Genomic DNA, 15392 nt, shown 5'->3' on the forward strand with positions numbered 1-15392 from the left:
TTGCAAAATAAGAACACTACAAGCAGTAAATATATAGCATAGCTGCAACAGCAACGACTAGATATATACTCAATGGTCTAAGTGCAGTGAATGCCAGAAATGGCGTTAGTTACATGCTGACTGAGTCAACAGCCGCATCAGGGTTATTATCAAGATATAAGGATTTGTATCATGAATGCCGTTCAGACGGCTAGATCAATTATGTTTGGGAATAGCAATTGTTCTTAAAATCTTTGAGTAATTAAATATTGATAGAGCATATAGCACAATTCACTCAGTCTAATGTGCATGCTTAGATATGCATCAGTATTAGTGAACCGAAACCCTTGAAGATCATTACGAGATTTGGTACTTGATATCGTCAAATCAAACACTCTAGAGGACCAATTAATGCTGATTTAACTCAATGAATTAGTTTAATAGTTGATAGAATAGATTAGTTAATATTATCGATGCATCTTTTATATGGCGTTGTGCATTAAATATAACGTTTAGAACAGTACCCTCACATGTTCCTATTAAGTGTATATTGAATGGATTAATTTTATCTTAAATATGGCATATAAAGCAATTAAAGCGTTTTTATTTGGAATAACTGACAAACAATAATGTATTCTGTTGCATTCAATGTATCGGCTACTGTCGGGCTGCATTGACGTCATGCCATTTTGTGTGATATGCCGTTCCAAGTAGAATTTCGAGCTCATTCAATTTCACTCGTTCAGTTTGATCTTAACTTCTCAACTCATCATAGAAATAGAAATAAGACAATTTATTACTCAGTTAAAATATGGTTCATTTAGGTCCAAAGAAGCCTCCTTCTCGAAAGGTACTGTGCAAATATTGTATATAGAAAAAAGATATTAAAAGATGGTGTTAGGGATCTATGGCTGATGTGCCTCGAGATCTGCTCGAACAGATTGCTCAATTGGAAATGCTTTTTACAGTCGACACGGCGAAGTTAAAGGCAGTTGCAGAGCACTTCAAAAAAGAACTCGAAAAAGGTACGTTGAATGCTCTGTGTACAATTGAGTCGTTTGAACTGACTTGGATGTCAGGATTGTCGAAAGAGGGTGGCAGTATAGTAAGCACAGAATCACATTTACAGAGCTAAACTGATGAATAAGCCTATGATTCCTACATGGGTCATGTCTATGCCTGATGGAACAGAAAGTGGCACTTATCTTGCTTTGGATGTACGTAACTATTCACACATTGACTGATCATTCTGATCTCTTTAGATGGGAGGCACAAATCTTCGAGTTTGTGAAGTGACGTTATTGGGGAATCGTGATTTCGACATTATACAGTCAAAATACCATATGCCTCCTGAGATGAAGACTGGAACATCAGAGCAGCTGTGGGACTACATTGCAGAATGCCTCCTTCAATTCTTGCAGTCACACCATCCCGATGGGAATATTAGTGAAATGCATCTTGGCTTCACATTTAGTTATCCTTGCACGTATGTATTCTTATGGTTTACATATGCTACTTAAGACTAATCAGTCAACAGACAAACTGCAATTAACAACGGAATTTTGCAACGGTATGCTTGCTTAGTCGTTTACCAGTACTAGTTTTAATATTTTAGTTGGACAAAAGGATTCGACATTGATGACGTCGAAGGTCATGATGTTCAGCCCATGTTTGAGGCGGCTTTACAAAAGAAAAAGGTACCAGTCAAAGTGACTGCTTTGATCAATGATACTACCGGCACAATGGTCGCTTCCAATTACACTGATCCCGAAACTCAAATGGGTGTCATCTTCGGTACCGGTTGCAACGGTATGATTAGGACGTTGTACAAACTATTCGACAATACTAATATGTATTAGCTGCTTATTTCGACGTTGTAAAGAACATCCCTAAACTTGAGGGATTGGTTGATCTGGATCCAGAGACACCGATGGCCATTAACTGCGAATGGGGTGCGTTTGACAACGAGCATTTGATTCTCCCGCGAACCGCCTACGACGTTCAGATTGACAACGAGTCTCCGCGACCAAACCAGCAGTGCTTTGAAAAGATGATTGCGGGCTTATACTTGGGCGAGCTTCACAGACTGGTCATGGTCGATATGCATACTCAGGGACTTATTTTTGAAAAGCAGGATGTTTCGAAATTGAAAGTGCCATACTCGATTGACGCATCTTTGCTTTCCCAGATTGAGGAAGACCCATTTGAGAACTTGAGTGAAGTTCAAGATATCTTCGAGTCGAGATTCAATATCACCACTACGGAGCCAGAGCGAAAACTTTTGCGTCGCTTGGCAGAATTGATTGGCACTCGTGCCGCTCGGTTGTCAGCCACAGGCATTGCCGCCATCTGCATGAAGAAGGGAATCAAAGCGTGCCATGTCGGCGCAGACGGCTCCGTGTTTAATAAGTATCCACACTTTGAAGAGCGTGGCGCTCAGGCTTTGGCTGAGATGCTTGACTGGAAAGATCTCCGACCGTCAAAGTATCCTGTCAAGGTCCAACCTGCTGAGGACGGAAGCGGTGTCGGCGCAGCGTTGATTGCCGCGTTGACTGTCAAGCGCGTGAAGGAAGGGAAGGCAGTTGGTATGAGACCTGATGTTCGCGAGAAGTACCTTGCCACCGTGAAGTAATATCACAACCAAGTACTTGTAATTTTTACTTCCAAAATAAAAATAACTATCTGCTATAAGTTGTTGCTGTAGAAGTTAGTAGCACGTGACTTAAGCCCCTGAATTCGATACAATGTTTCCCGACAAGCGAATATATTATAGAAGCAATCAACCAATCTGACTGGAGGAGATGTTAGAATATGACGACTAGAGAATCTTTTGAACGGCCGATGCTAGGTCGAGGTCGATTTAGTATAGACTCAGATTCTTCCGACGACGACTTGGGTGTGTATCAAGTTGACGACTACGACCCAGCCAATGCGCCTGTGGCAGCAGTTGCTGCGAACCAGATGGAGATGAGCCAGGAGTTTAATCCGCGACAAGGATTGCTCTCGAACATTTCTGCGCCAGCAGTTCTTATGGCTGGGGGAGATGAGGAGGTTGGATTGAAGAAGAACGGGATGAAGATGGCGTTTATGAATATGGCGAATAGTATCATTGGCGCTGGCATTATTGGACAACCATATGCCTTACTGCAGTGTGGATTGATAACTGGTGTTGTGGCTTTGGTAACACTTACGTTTGTCATTGACTGGACTATTAGGTAGGACGAGAGGTTGAGGTAGCTATAGAGCTGACGCAACAGGTTGATGGTTGTGAATGCCAAACTGAGTGGCACGAACACGTATCAAGCGACAGTGTCTGCTTGTTTTGGTAGGGCGGGCTATCTTACCATCTCGCTTGCTCAAGGACTGTTTGCGTTTGGCGGTTCAATTGCATTTACAGTCATTATTGGTGATACAATCCCACACGTCGTGTCTGCCGTTTTCCCATCCGCTGCGACTATACCTGTCATTGATTTGCTGACCGAAAGAAGCCCGGTGATGATTATCTGTGTGCTGTTTATTTCGTTCCCGCTGAGTTTGAGCAAGAATATTGCAAACTTGGCGAAGGCGTCGTTGTTAGCATTGATCAGCATGCTGATTATCATTCTCGCCGTAGTGGTCGAAGGCATTCGTCTGCCATCCGACCAGCACGGTAACTTTTCCGTCCCGTTACTGACCATGAACAAGGGTGTGTTCCAAGGCATGGGCGTGATTTCGTTCGCGTTTGTGTGTCACCACAACTCGCTCTTGATCTACGGCGCGCTGAGGAAACCAACACTCGACCGGTTTGCAAAGGTCACGCATTGGAGCACCGGCGTGTCAATGGTGGCATGCATGGTACTTGCGCTGGCTGGATTCCTGACATTTCGCGACAAGACGGAAGGAAACGTGCTTAATAACTTTGCTAGCAACAATTTGTTCATCAACCTGGCCCGGTTCTGCTTTGGCTTTAACATGCTCACCACTTTCCCGCTTGAAATTTTCGTCTGCAGAGAAGTGTTGCTAGACTATATCTCGTCGTCGTTTCAGACCGAGGTCGAAGACGAGTCCGGCGTGTTGCGGCCGCCCGAACCGTCAGCATTTGCGCACAACGCGACCACGGCCGGCCTGACAATCCTGACACTAGTAGTTGCGCTCATGACCAGTAGTCTCGGCATCGTGCTTGAGGTCGTCGGGTCGACTTCGGCGTGTATGCTCGCATACATTCTTCCGCCTCTGTGCTACTTGAAATTGGCGCGGTCAAACACACAGTCTCTCAGGCAGAAACTGGCTCCTATAGCATGTGTCGGGTTTGGGGTCGTTGTCATGATTGTGTCTACCGTCATGACAATCACAAAGGCATTTTAAAAGACTCTAAAAGTTTTGATGTATTTTACCGGCGTTCATGGGAAATTAGACTAATAAAACAATCAGTTTTCGACACTATGTCCTATACTTTATCTCTAAATTTAACACTCAATCATGGCCGCACGGGCAGGTCCAACACCAATATATCCAATCTTACAGCCAACAAAGTCTTCAATGTACTTCAGGTAAGCCTTGCAGTTCTCCGGCAAGTCGTTGTAGTTCTTGACGTCAGCAATACTAGACTTCCAGCCCTTGAGAGTGACGTATTCAACTTCGACCTGCTCGACAACCCGCAAGTCCTCGGGAAAGCTGGTGAGTCGCTTTCCTTTGTGGTGGTACGCGACTGCAACCTTGATGTCTTCCAGCCCGTCCAAAACGTCAAGCTTGGTGATATTGATAGAAGTAAATCCGTTGATCCGGGCAGAGTACTTCACGACGACAAGATCAAGCCAGCCGCATCTCCGCTTACGGCCGGTCGTAACACCGTACTCTGCACCAACCGTCTGCAGCTCTTCACCAATTTCGTTAAGTTGCTCGGTAGGGAACGGACCAGCACCGACACGGGTCGTGTAGGCTTTCACGACACCAATGATGTTAGAGATCTTCTGGGGTGGAATCCCGAGACCGGTACAGACACCACCGATTGAAGTGCTACTTGAAGTCACGAACGGATATGTGCCAAAATCAAGATCCAACATGAGAGCGTTAGCACCTTCAACAAGAACCCGCTTTTTTGAGTCCAAAGCCTCGTGCATGAGCTCAATCGCATCGGTTACATAAGGACGGAACTTTTCAGCCAACTCCTTGTATCGTACAAGTTCTGCTTCAACGTCATAGTCAAACTCACCATACCGTTTCTTGAACGACAAAACAAGTGACCGAAATCTAGACTCAAACTCCTCCCAGGCACCAGGCTCTTGTGATACCAGGTGGTGGACACGAATACCAGACCGAGTTGCTTTGGTAGAGTAAGCTGGGCCAATACCGCGGCGGGTTGTGCCGAGAGCGCCGGCGGATAACTCTGCTTCATGAAGCCCATCCGCAATCTGATGTACGTCAAACACAATGTGGCAACGCGACGAGACGAAAAGTCTGCCGGTCGCATCTAGACCTTTGTCTTCAATTGCAGCAAGTTCAGAGAAAAAAGACGGAATATGGACAACAACACCAGATCCAACAAGGTTAACACAGTCCGGGTTAACTAAACCAGATGGCAGCATGTGGAAATCATATTTTATACCATTGACGACAATTGTGTGACCAGCATTGTTTCCGCCCTAGTACAAAACAGTTAGAAAAAGACAATTGAGCTTAGGTTAAAGAGCGTACCTGGCATCGGGCACAGACATCGATTTTATCGCAGAGAATATCGACAAGCTTTCCCTTACCTTCATCGCCCCATTGAGCTCCAATTACAACAGTAGACATTACAACACTTTATGACAACACCTCTTCAAACTGAACAGTAAAAAAAGAGAGGACTGCGGGGGATAAAAGTGAAAAAAGAGCTTGCGAGGAGTGGGCATCGCGTTGTAAATTCATGTTTTGAGCCGTCGCAGTCATTTTAACTAAATTTTTTTAGCACGACCGGGTAAATAAGTGGGCAATACTGAGATGTACGCTAAACTCAAATATACAGATCATTCAATTCTCACTCTTCTTCTTCTTCTTCTTCTTCTTCATTACATATAAAACTACCGTCTGGAATACCAAGCGGCCTCGATGTTGCTCCGTTCGAAATATTCGCACAAATGGCTAGACGAAGATCAACTGTTAATTGCCATTGCTATATATAATCCAGACCTGAATTTGACTATGAAAACAGGCCTGGTTCGCTCGATGGCCACATCTTTTTTTACTCCATTTTCTGTTATTCTGCCGTTACTTTCAAATATAAGTTCTATTTCTACATGATCTTTATAATTTCAAACCGAGACGCCATTTTTCTTATAACCAAAGCCTCGCAAAATACGCACATAAATCATCGTTCCGGTGACATTTTACCCTCGGATTTCTCCGCAGGTTTTAACGTCACAGTCAAAACCTCCTTAGTGACCCGGGTTAATGAAGAAAGTTGTGGTCTAGCTTCATTTAAAAACGGGTAATCGTTTAATATAGTTTTAGTAAACTCCAGCATACTAATAATCCCCTGTTCAAATTAGCATTTTGCATTTTTCGAGTATTCAATAAACCATACCTTGACAAACGCATTTGTATCTTCTCCAAACCGTGACCGTTCAACTGCATCTGCCCCTCGAATGCTCGTAAGTCTGATCCGAAGCCGGTTTGTAGCCTCGAGACCATAATCACACATACTAGTCAGTTCTCGCATCTTTGTATCTGCTCCTGCGTTTTGGACTTCTTCATGCACAAGCGTGAGGACATTCAAAGCTGATTGTGTAGCAGCATTTATTCGTTCAAACAGCTCTTCGTCCGATGTCGAAGGCTCGACTGAAAAATGAAACGCGTATGGACCGTTTTCATTCACTGGCGTAGACACTGTGGGTGGCATTGGACTAAACAGTCCGGCTGGCAGAAACAGCCCGTTTCCAGGAACAATAGGTGACGCAACACCACTGATTGGTGTCGACATGCTCGTGATTATACCTGCCGGTTTGCTCGGCCATATGGACGGAGTTGCAAGTGGTAGCGATGTAGGGATAGGCATCGATAATGGTGTAGGAGGAGGAATTGACAGCGGTGCGTGTGCAGGCATTGACAATGGCGTAGGAGTCGGTAGTGGCATTTGTGGTGGCAGAGCAGGAGGCGGCATTTGCTCAGGCGAGGTCAACGCTGTAGACGGTACTGAAATCGCATGAGCTTCGCTAGACATGTATGCTGCCACTGGCACTCTGCATTCTGCTAACGCCGGTAGCAGTTTTGCCCATGCGTTCTTGACTTCAGCCAACGCACCAAATGACATCAAAAAGAAAGATCGCATGTGTCGGATATCTGCATGCACAGATAACGTAGCAATGTTGACATTGATCAACGAGATTATGTGTCGAAAAGATCCAATGCACGTGATGGTAGCATGTATAATCGGTTCGACTGCTGTTGCTGCTGGCGGTGCTCGCCTACTGGCAGCTGAAGGGGAGAGCAGAGCATCATGATGCTCAAGTGTCTTTAAAAGCGCGTCTGTTTTTAATCTGGCCGTATATAACACACCGTTCAGTGTACTCGACACTTTCTTATCATTACAAAACACCAAGAACTGACGAACTGCTGGGACAAGTTGAGAAAGTGTGAATAGTACACTTCTAGCCGATTCAACAACTTGACTTGAAAACGCAGCCAGAGACAGTGACGCCATAGCGGTCGGCGACATTTGTTCCTGAAGCACAGATAGTCTTCTGAAATAAGCATCAGATTCTTCCTCGCCTTTGTTGGCTCCTGCTGTTGATGTTGCGGGTGCTGAATTAGATTCTGACGATGAATGCGATGCCTCCATGACTGAATCGTGCGACACACCTCGAGCGTGATGATGTCGTCTACCAGGCTGCTTTACGGTCCCGTTCGCAAGTCTCGCTATGTTTGGCGGAATCCCGTTCGCAAGCAGCGGCGGCAATTGCGGTGGAGGTGCCCGAGCAGACACCGACCTGGATTCAGACACTGTCGACAGATCCTGGTTCCGGCGGACCACAAACCCCATTCGCTTTGCAGCCCGTGATGACCCGCTCACAACAGACTCGCTGTTGCTTCGAGACCGCTCCATTGGCTCGTGTGATGCCATTGGTGATGTCGTCGCTCAGGTCCGTGATGAGTTCTGTTCTGCTTTTATTTAGGGGATCCGCGAACGCCCCAATGAGACCCTTAAACCAGGGTCAAACCGCTTTTTGAACCGGTTCTATTTTATACTGTACAAAACTACATAGTAAATTTACACATGATATCCTCTTCCAACCGCGATGGAAACCTGCCGTTCACATACTGATTTAAGCTATTCATCGCATCCACGTAATTCTCACTAGACCCATACCCCGGCGCCTCGCTCGTCCGATACTCCACCATCTGCGCCAGCGGAGTTGGTGGTGCTGCCTTTGGCGTCAGTTTACCTTTGAATCCTCGTTTACGCCGAGACTCGACGACGCCGTCAAATACACTAAATGTAGAACCCAACTCAGCCTGGTGTATAAACTCTGAACCACTTTGGGTACGCAGCAAAAAGCGACAATAGGGCAAGCGGTCTCTTTGCATGCTGTTCAAGAAAGCTTGTTTATCGAACATATATTTTTTGTCGTTTTTTTGTGCAGTAACTGGTACCAAAAAACGGCGGTAGTTGAAAAATAATGTAGCCATAGAGCGTACGAAAGCTGCCCGCGCTCGAGACGCATGGAAAACCATAGGAAGGCATGGCAAAACAACAGTGCGTAAACAGCATTTATGTACTTCCAGACCGCACTCACGGCAAACAGCGATCGTAGATGCCGCTATACCATCTAAACATACGATGCATCGAAGATTGTCTTGTGGTTGTAACGCCTGGAATATATGGCCTTCGGTAGTGGGTATATCAACCTTTGTCGTCGGTACACTGTCATCTGGCATTAGCACCGATGACTGTGAAGAGTGAGATGAATGCAAGTCTACTCCTTCATCTGGATTAATCACAGCAAAGTTTCTAAAACTCATTGCCACGCTAATAGTTTTCCGCGCCCCGTTAGCGTTTCGAGTCGGTAACGGGTTTGCAGATAATCTCGCCCGAACACTAAATTCAGGCACGTTCAATATCGGTGCAGATGGCTTAGCTGACCTGTCTGTAGATAAATACGCTGCACTGCTTTCTCCCACCAGCTTATCCAGCCGTTGTTGGGAGGGGTTTAACGTCATGATATCCACATCTGCGATGATATGCGCGTCCTCAGGAAAGGCTTCAGAAATATATCTAGGCGTGCCATGTGCGATAGAAAATGGAGGATTGTGTAATGGTGCCGATAGCTCGAGTAATGCAAATAACTTGTTCCGTACAGAAGCTGGAAGTAATGGTGGCGTAGATGACGAAACCACAGCGTCTCCATCCAAGTCGCACAGAACATAATCCTCGTCCGGCAACAGCAGTTCTGATCCAGTCCGATGCAACCCAATTATGTACGGAACAGGCATTTCAAGACAGGCACGTAATCTAGTTGGAAGAACCGGTATCAGTGGCGACTGCCATTTCAGCGGGTATATGAGCGATACAATTGCGCGAGCTGCACATGTCAGCATTGCGAGGTCGCTTGACACAAGTATGATCCGACATTCTGCCAAAACTGCTTCTAATAGCTCCACTATAGACCGCACGCTCAAACATCGAAACAAACCGTAAAGATCAGTATCTCGCGATCCTGGTAGTTCGTTTGCCGCGTGATGCCTGGCATACAGCCTTAAACTTTAGCAATGCATCATGAGACCGGAAAGTACTTACGTGACATTACCCATGTTCACCTTCAATTGATATCCAGAATTAAGTATATATTGCTCCTTTAGCAATTGAGCAATAGCAAACTCCATTGGCACACGTTGCCCCGACCAGCCAGGCTGTTCACGCACGCAAACTTCCCCATACAGCAGCACTTTAAGCCATTCCAGCCTGAACGAAAGCGTATTTTCGTCTCGTGATAGCAAACCATATGTTCGTGGCATCCACATCAAGACCCGTTTATCGCTTCCACTCACAGCGTGTCGCACTCGAGGATGCAGCGATTGCAGGATGTCACTTGTCATTCCAATATACTCCTCTGTGGCCGCAATCTCATCTTTTAATCTTTCTTTTTTATCCTCATCTGATATAGTCAATATCTCTGTAAGTAGCTGTGATAAACGTGCTTTATGAGATACGAGTTTCTCGTTTAAATCAGCCGCCACCTCGAGGTCACTGGAAATAACATGATTTTCGCACCATTGCTCGCTCAGCTGTTCAGCGGCCGTCGCAGTATCTGTAGGTAGCGGTATCCATATTGTCACACAAGTGCCGTATCGTTTTTCGTCGTTCTCATTTGTCATAATCTGAATATTTATTAGCAAGAGTCCAAGTAAAAAATCGACTTTACACACAAAATGGTGCCACGTAGAAATTGGCCTTGATTCTGCATATTGTATCTGCACATCATCTGGAAACGCAAACATTGGGACGTGCTCGGGCAATCTGCCTCGATTCGCTTGTATCTCTTGGTCGCGAGGATATACGTCCAAAAGCACCGGATCCAGCTTTCGATCTAACGGATGCACATTTTCTGGCCATGATATTGATGCTGGCACCGAAACTACAGAGCCATAGTTTGATACTCTCCGAACCTGTCCATATAGCCTTTTCTTGCTGTGAGGTGTTGCCTCTTTTAGTCGTAAAGCGTTCACTTTATGCAACGTCGTCAGCTCATTATGATCGAACGAAGTATTGACAAGTGTGACCTCGCCATCTTCTGCAACATTCTCTAATGTAACCTTCCTCCTAATCACTGTATTGCCCCTATTCACCTCATTTACAGCAATTTGCGTACTCTGATCATCTTTATCATTAACACCTTGATCCTGCCTTACAAACGCCTCTAACCCAGCCTGATCTATACCAGCAATAAAAAAAAAGTCTGCAATCGGATAATTTTGTGTACCAGAGACCACGCTCATAATACCCTTTGGCGTAGTGTATGTTACTTCTCAACCCTGGCCGTGCCTGACTGTATCTGAACTGACGTACGCTGCTGGCGTTTTGTGACACTCTAAAAATGGCTGCGCGCGGCCCGTCGTTAGCTGCTGCGGCTTACACGTACTAACCCTCTGAGCCGCACGCTCGGCGACCGGCGTCTCGGCTCTCACTCTCTCGTATCTTTCGCGAATAGACTCACGCGACTGAATCGGTGTAGTATGCACTTATAGCCAACAGAGCAAATCAGACAAACTACAGCTTGCGATACTTTGAAATATGAGTTCAAGTTACACCCAGACATTTCAACCGCGCCAACGCGTGTCGATTGGCGCAATCTTCAAGTCTCGTGCTGTCAGAAAGATCTTATTATATGTAATAGCGCTCGTGCTTGTAAGCATGTTCTTACTCTACGCGTTCCGAGACGAACGAGAGCTGATGAAAGCAAATGCAAGAAAATTAGGCTCACTGGGTGCCGGTGCGTCAAATCTGGATTTTCCTGCTCGACCTGTCGTGAAAGATGACACCAGTAAAGAAGGTACTATTGAACCTGAAGATTATGTTTATTGACCGAAATGAAACACTTTATTGATTGAATGTGATTAATGCGGAAAACACGGAATTTGTTGCTTTAATTTAGGGGTTTTTGTGTTTTATTATCGAATGTAATTATTTTAATATTATCAAATTATGTATAACTATGCTTGTTACAATCCATTATATAGTGTACAGATCTCAAAGTCTTGCACTATATATATCGTGCTTAACTCAAAAATAAAATCACATCAATAAAGCAAAATACACACGCAAGAATTATACACGTGTCAAAACACCAAAAAATCAAAAAACTGAAGAAATTCAAACATATATTGCACCTCCCAAACCGGTTCCCAGATCTCCGATAAGCACAATGAGAAACAGAAAAGAAAAACAACAAAAGAAAACCACAATTGAACCCGATAAGAAGTCTATTAGGTCTGCATGTTCATACCATCGAAGAACGGCATTCGGTAAGTTCCATTCTGCGTTGACTGTCTTTGTTGTGATGGGGACGTCAAATTTGACTGCACCGGAGGTGGTATATTACCCGGACTCACATTATTTAGACCTCCAAACCCGGTCGTCCCAGTGATTGACGCAAAATTGGCATTTCCAGGAGCAGCAAAAAACTGGTCCCAGATAGAAGCAGAAGGCAACTCATACATCATTTCGTAAATTCGTTGGCCGTCGTACTCGTCATCAAACATCTGCTGCTGCTGTTGATGTCCCTGTGACGGTGGACCATACATGCCACCAGTTGGAGGCGGTTGAGTTGGTGACTGCCGCTGCGGCATTGAGAACGACGGAGGTCTCCAATTGCTCGCAATGGGCGAAACGGCTGGAGTGCCAGAATTCACACTTGAATTTACGCTACCATTAGAATCAGCAGGCGAAGTAGTCGTTCCTCCAGATGGCGGACCTTTCACCAAAATTAGACACAATTTAGAACCAAAATAACAACGAGACTTACCATCCACCATACCAAAGTACTGGCCACTAAATTGTTGAACTGCAGCTCCAGGGCTGAACTGGTACGCATACCCACCACCTTGTGTGTTCCCGCTAACGTTACCGGAATACGCGACAGGATGCGTGAAATTCCCATGCATAGGCGGAACAGCCTGGATCTCTGCCGCGGTTCGGAAAATCTCATCCAGATCAGGCTCCATGTCCGTCATCCACTGCAAAGTATTTGACTCAAAAGACGCAAACGGCGACAAGCCTCCTTGTCCCGACGTACGCATAGATTCCGTAGTCGACGTTGTAGAAGCCGGCGTGCTGACTTGAGATCCGTTCGGGGTCGTAATGGTCGGCACTAATGCTTCCAATGGCTGCTGGGGCAACATACTCGTCGGTGATATATCCTGAGCTGTTTCAAGCACGTACTCCATACCCGACGGTATTGGCTGTCTGGGATAGATGGGCTGAAACCCTTGCGGCGGCACACGCAACTCGATCGCGGGCTGCCTAGAGCTTGTTGACGGCTTTGACGAACGTTTTGATCGTTTCGCTGGTGGCGGCATTGACGGCGGGATCGGCGGTGTCGCATTTCGTCTGTTACGAGCCTCACCATCTGCAGCAACAGGAGCCGAGATCTCACCAGCAGCAGCCTTCTCATTATAACACAATCGCAAAATGGCAGCAGTCAGCAGCTCGAACGTATCACGGCAGCCCGACGCGGCGTCGCACTTGTCCACCATGGCAGTCAAAACATGAATGCACGCCATTGTGTTAAAATCAATCACGTCCATCCGAGTACGTGACCTAACTTCCTTGGAATGATACAAACAGTACAGATACGACGTACCGGCCATAAACAAGTTATGCACCGCCATCCAAGTGTAATTGATGTTCTTTTCTCGATGTAGCTGTCTGTATGCTCGAATGACCTTTTCGGAGGCATCTGCGATAATGAAAAAAGCTTCCACAGATGGTCGAGGAATGGCAGGCGAGATGCCATGCAGCAACAGCCGCGTCTGTTCATAGTTGAGATCTAAGAAATAAAGATTGAAATTACAGTTCATGTCTTTTGCAGACTTTGGTGCTGAATTGTTCCACTCCTCCAACCGTCGAGCCATGTTTGTCTGCCACTCTTTCAACGTTGCAAATCGACGAGGCAACTCTGCACGCTCATAAAGAATTGTTTGCACTTCTGACTGTAGTCGACGGATCTGGAAAATGTGAACAGCAACTTGCTTATAAGACGGGGGGGTGTCTTCCGGGGGGTTGGTGATACCCCTGGTGGTTATAAAAACGTCGTCAAGATCACTTGGAAACGGAACCTTAATACTATTATCCGCGATACCAAATGGTCGCCCCAGGTATACACACACCTGGCGATCCATGGCATATGTACACCAAAACAATCGTCGTCGCAAGTCTAAAATCCGTGCACTCACTCGCTCAGATTCCTTCAAACTTCCTTGACCGTTCTTGGGAGCTATATTGGTACCACTCCATGACTTGACTCCGCCTTCAACATGTAGTCCTAAATCGACGCAGAGCCGAAGTGCAACACCAAGAACATACCATACACCTGGGACTGCCGGACGCATAATAGAGTACTGACCAAGCAATAAAATACATTGCAGAGACTCAAGGCGATCAGGCGAAGCGAACACAGGTTCAATATGTTTCATAGCAGCAGTATGATATGACTCACAAAGCAGAGCCGGATATTGCTGCTGATGCACGGCGACAGCAATGGCAAAAATCAAGTTGAGGAAATAAAGAGCGCGTTGCGTTTCTGGAGAATTTGCCGAATGTTCATGAATGTTTTTGCCATTGGAATTAGAAACAAATTCTTCGTCCTTGACTTCTGCTGAAGGAGAGAGCTCAGACTTGACTGTCGTAGCTGCAGGTGAAGATTTCGAACTTCCATTGGGCGATGGATCATTTGACGTTGGCGAAACAGAATCATTACGAACATTATTCAGATTTGCAAGTTTAGTCTGGACAGAGTATGGGCCATAAACCGGTTCAAAATAGTCATGAATGAAATCGTCACGATGGAAAATAGGAATCTGAGCATTCGATTGATTGAAAAACACCTCCAGCAGAGTTTCTGCCACGTCTTTGGCAGGTAATGGCACAGCTTGGATCTGAACTGGTTTATGTTGAATAGTCATGTCTGGCTGTTCTGAAGATGCGATTGACATGGCTGACGACGGCACATCTTGTCCTCTCAACTTGACTGCGGCAAACATCAGACGTGCAAACGAAATACCGGACGATAGCCCAAGAAAAGAAGGAGATGTCAGTGTACTTGAACCTTTCATTGAGACCAAACCAACAGTTGAAACAAGTGAGTCGACATCTTTCCCTGGCTGTGAATTTACCGGTATCGATTGGTCAACATTAACAGCAGCACCACTGGCGACCTGCGCACGACGTAAATTTGTATCAGTAGTATCAACTGGTATGCCTTGATTTTGTAACTGTATTTCAAGAAATGCCACTCGATCTTCCAAATGTGAAACGTAACTGAACGCGTAAGTAAACTAGAAAAAAACCAAAATGTTCTCTCATCGGAAGTCTTCAAATGGAACAGCATGAGATTTACTGAAACATAGAAAGAGACATACCTTCTAGGGATTTCTCTTCCAGTAGCGGCGTCAAGACCAACACATTCAACACCAGCCTTTGAACATGCCGAACAAGACGGGAATTTCTGATCGCACTTTGTTTTCCTTGCCCTGCATCTTGAACAAGCAGAAATGATACGTGTAAGATGTGTTGGAGCAGGGCCTGACCCAGTAGAAGCAGACGATGTTTTTGATTTTGTTCCGGTCTCTATACTTTGGTCATGATCTTGATGCTGTTGTTCATAGTCACCCAAAACCTTTGCATCGTAACGCTTGTGGGGACGAGCACCGGTGTCTTTACCAGCCTTCATTGCGCGTCCCTA

General features: G+C 45.6%; 7 protein-coding genes across 7 annotated transcripts; 3 read left to right on the forward strand and 4 right to left on the reverse strand.

Moving 5' to 3' along the window:
* The first annotated feature begins 624 nt into the window (after positions 1-624).
* On the forward strand, positions 625-2668 carry V1512DRAFT_262332 (hexokinase-domain-containing protein). The gene is made up of 8 exons (XM_066916250.1): positions 625-829; positions 881-1004; positions 1059-1084; positions 1128-1196; positions 1242-1465; positions 1517-1549; positions 1595-1788; positions 1839-2668. The coding sequence occupies exons 1-8, from the start codon at positions 791-793 to the stop codon at positions 2609-2611; spliced, it is 1482 nt and encodes a 493-aa protein (XP_066771499.1). The 5' UTR covers positions 625-790; the 3' UTR covers positions 2612-2668.
* A 77-nt stretch (positions 2669-2745) lies between these two features.
* V1512DRAFT_224723 (transmembrane amino acid transporter protein-domain-containing protein) lies at positions 2746-4403 on the forward strand. Its single transcript, XM_066913793.1, has 2 exons — positions 2746-3194; positions 3237-4403. The coding sequence occupies exons 1-2, from the start codon at positions 2791-2793 to the stop codon at positions 4321-4323; spliced, it is 1491 nt and encodes a 496-aa protein (XP_066771500.1). The 5' UTR covers positions 2746-2790; the 3' UTR covers positions 4324-4403.
* Positions 4318-5873, reverse strand: V1512DRAFT_262341 (Adenylosuccinate synthetase). Its single transcript, XM_066916251.1, has 2 exons — positions 5653-5873; positions 4318-5600 (listed from the first exon to the last, which is right to left on the reverse strand). Exons 1-2 carry the CDS (start codon positions 5749-5751, stop codon positions 4425-4427), a joined length of 1275 nt encoding a protein of 424 aa, XP_066771501.1. The 5' UTR covers positions 5752-5873; the 3' UTR covers positions 4318-4424.
* A 314-nt stretch (positions 5874-6187) lies between these two features.
* Positions 6188-8091, reverse strand: V1512DRAFT_262343 (RAM signaling pathway protein-domain-containing protein). The gene is made up of 2 exons (XM_066916252.1): positions 6521-8091; positions 6188-6472 (listed from the first exon to the last, which is right to left on the reverse strand). Exons 1-2 carry the CDS (start codon positions 8054-8056, stop codon positions 6305-6307), a joined length of 1704 nt encoding a protein of 567 aa, XP_066771502.1. The 5' UTR covers positions 8057-8091; the 3' UTR covers positions 6188-6304.
* Positions 8092-8153: 62 nt separating this feature from the next.
* V1512DRAFT_224729 (AEX-3 domain-containing protein) lies at positions 8154-11030 on the reverse strand. The gene is made up of 3 exons (XM_066913794.1): positions 10360-11030; positions 9731-10311; positions 8154-9688 (listed from the first exon to the last, which is right to left on the reverse strand). The coding sequence occupies exons 1-3, from the start codon at positions 10927-10929 to the stop codon at positions 8191-8193; spliced, it is 2649 nt and encodes an 882-aa protein (XP_066771503.1). The 5' UTR covers positions 10930-11030; the 3' UTR covers positions 8154-8190.
* A 25-nt stretch (positions 11031-11055) lies between these two features.
* On the forward strand, positions 11056-11646 carry V1512DRAFT_275900 (uncharacterized protein). The gene has a single exon (XM_066917848.1). It carries the CDS (start codon positions 11225-11227, stop codon positions 11513-11515), a length of 291 nt encoding a protein of 96 aa, XP_066771504.1. The 5' UTR covers positions 11056-11224; the 3' UTR covers positions 11516-11646.
* Positions 11647-11916: 270 nt separating this feature from the next.
* Positions 11917-15380, reverse strand: V1512DRAFT_247537 (fungal-specific transcription factor domain-containing protein; the record flags this gene model as incomplete). The annotated part of the gene is made up of 3 exons (XM_066914491.1): positions 11917-12404; positions 12456-14968; positions 15070-15380. The coding sequence occupies 3 exons, from the start codon at positions 15378-15380 to the stop codon at positions 11917-11919; spliced, it is 3312 nt and encodes a 1103-aa protein (XP_066771505.1).
* Positions 15381-15392: the final 12 nt, after the last annotated feature.

This window comes from Lipomyces arxii, assembly GCF_038497795.1.
Source record: "Lipomyces arxii strain Phaff 12-163 unplaced genomic scaffold V1512scaffold_7, whole genome shotgun sequence".
Lineage (NCBI taxonomy): Eukaryota > Fungi > Ascomycota > Lipomycetes > Lipomycetales > Lipomycetaceae > Lipomyces > Lipomyces arxii.

Bases quoted from the DNA above. Each gene is read 5' to 3' on its own strand.
- V1512DRAFT_262332 (XM_066916250.1), top strand. From the start codon at position 791: ATGGTTCATTTAGGTCCAAAGAAGCCTCCTTCTCGAAAG. The intron at 830-880 runs GTACTGTGCAAA...AGATGGTGTTAG, and splicing joins AGAAGCCTCCTTCTCGAAAG to GGATCTATGGCTGATGTGCC. The intron at 1,789-1,838 runs GTATGATTAGGA...AATATGTATTAG, and splicing joins CTTCGGTACCGGTTGCAACG to CTGCTTATTTCGACGTTGTA.
- V1512DRAFT_224723 (XM_066913793.1), top strand. From the start codon at position 2,791: ATGACGACTAGAGAATCTTTTGAACGGCCGATGCTAGGTCGAGGTCGA. The intron at 3,195-3,236 runs GTAGGACGAGAG...CTGACGCAACAG, and splicing joins GTCATTGACTGGACTATTAG to GTTGATGGTTGTGAATGCCA.
- V1512DRAFT_262341 (XM_066916251.1), bottom strand. From the start codon at position 5,751: ATGTCTACTGTTGTAATTGGAGCTCAATGGGGCGATGAAGGTAAGGGA. The intron at 5,601-5,652 runs GTACGCTCTTTA...GTTTTGTACTAG, and splicing joins ATGTCTGTGCCCGATGCCAG to GGCGGAAACAATGCTGGTCA.
- V1512DRAFT_262343 (XM_066916252.1), bottom strand. From the start codon at position 8,056: ATGGCATCACACGAGCCAATGGAGCGGTCTCGAAGCAACAGCGAGTCT. The intron at 6,473-6,520 runs GTATGGTTTATT...TAATTTGAACAG, and splicing joins ATACAAATGCGTTTGTCAAG to GGGATTATTAGTATGCTGGA.
- V1512DRAFT_224729 (XM_066913794.1), bottom strand. From the start codon at position 10,929: ATGAGCGTGGTCTCTGGTACACAAAATTATCCGATTGCAGACTTTTTT. The intron at 10,312-10,359 runs GTGTGTAAAGTC...ATAAATATTCAG, and splicing joins TTTCTACGTGGCACCATTTT to ATTATGACAAATGAGAACGA. The intron at 9,689-9,730 runs GTAAGTACTTTC...CTAAAGTTTAAG, and splicing joins GTGAACATGGGTAATGTCAC to GCTGTATGCCAGGCATCACG.
- V1512DRAFT_275900 (XM_066917848.1), top strand. From the start codon at position 11,225: ATGAGTTCAAGTTACACCCAGACATTTCAACCGCGCCAACGCGTGTCG.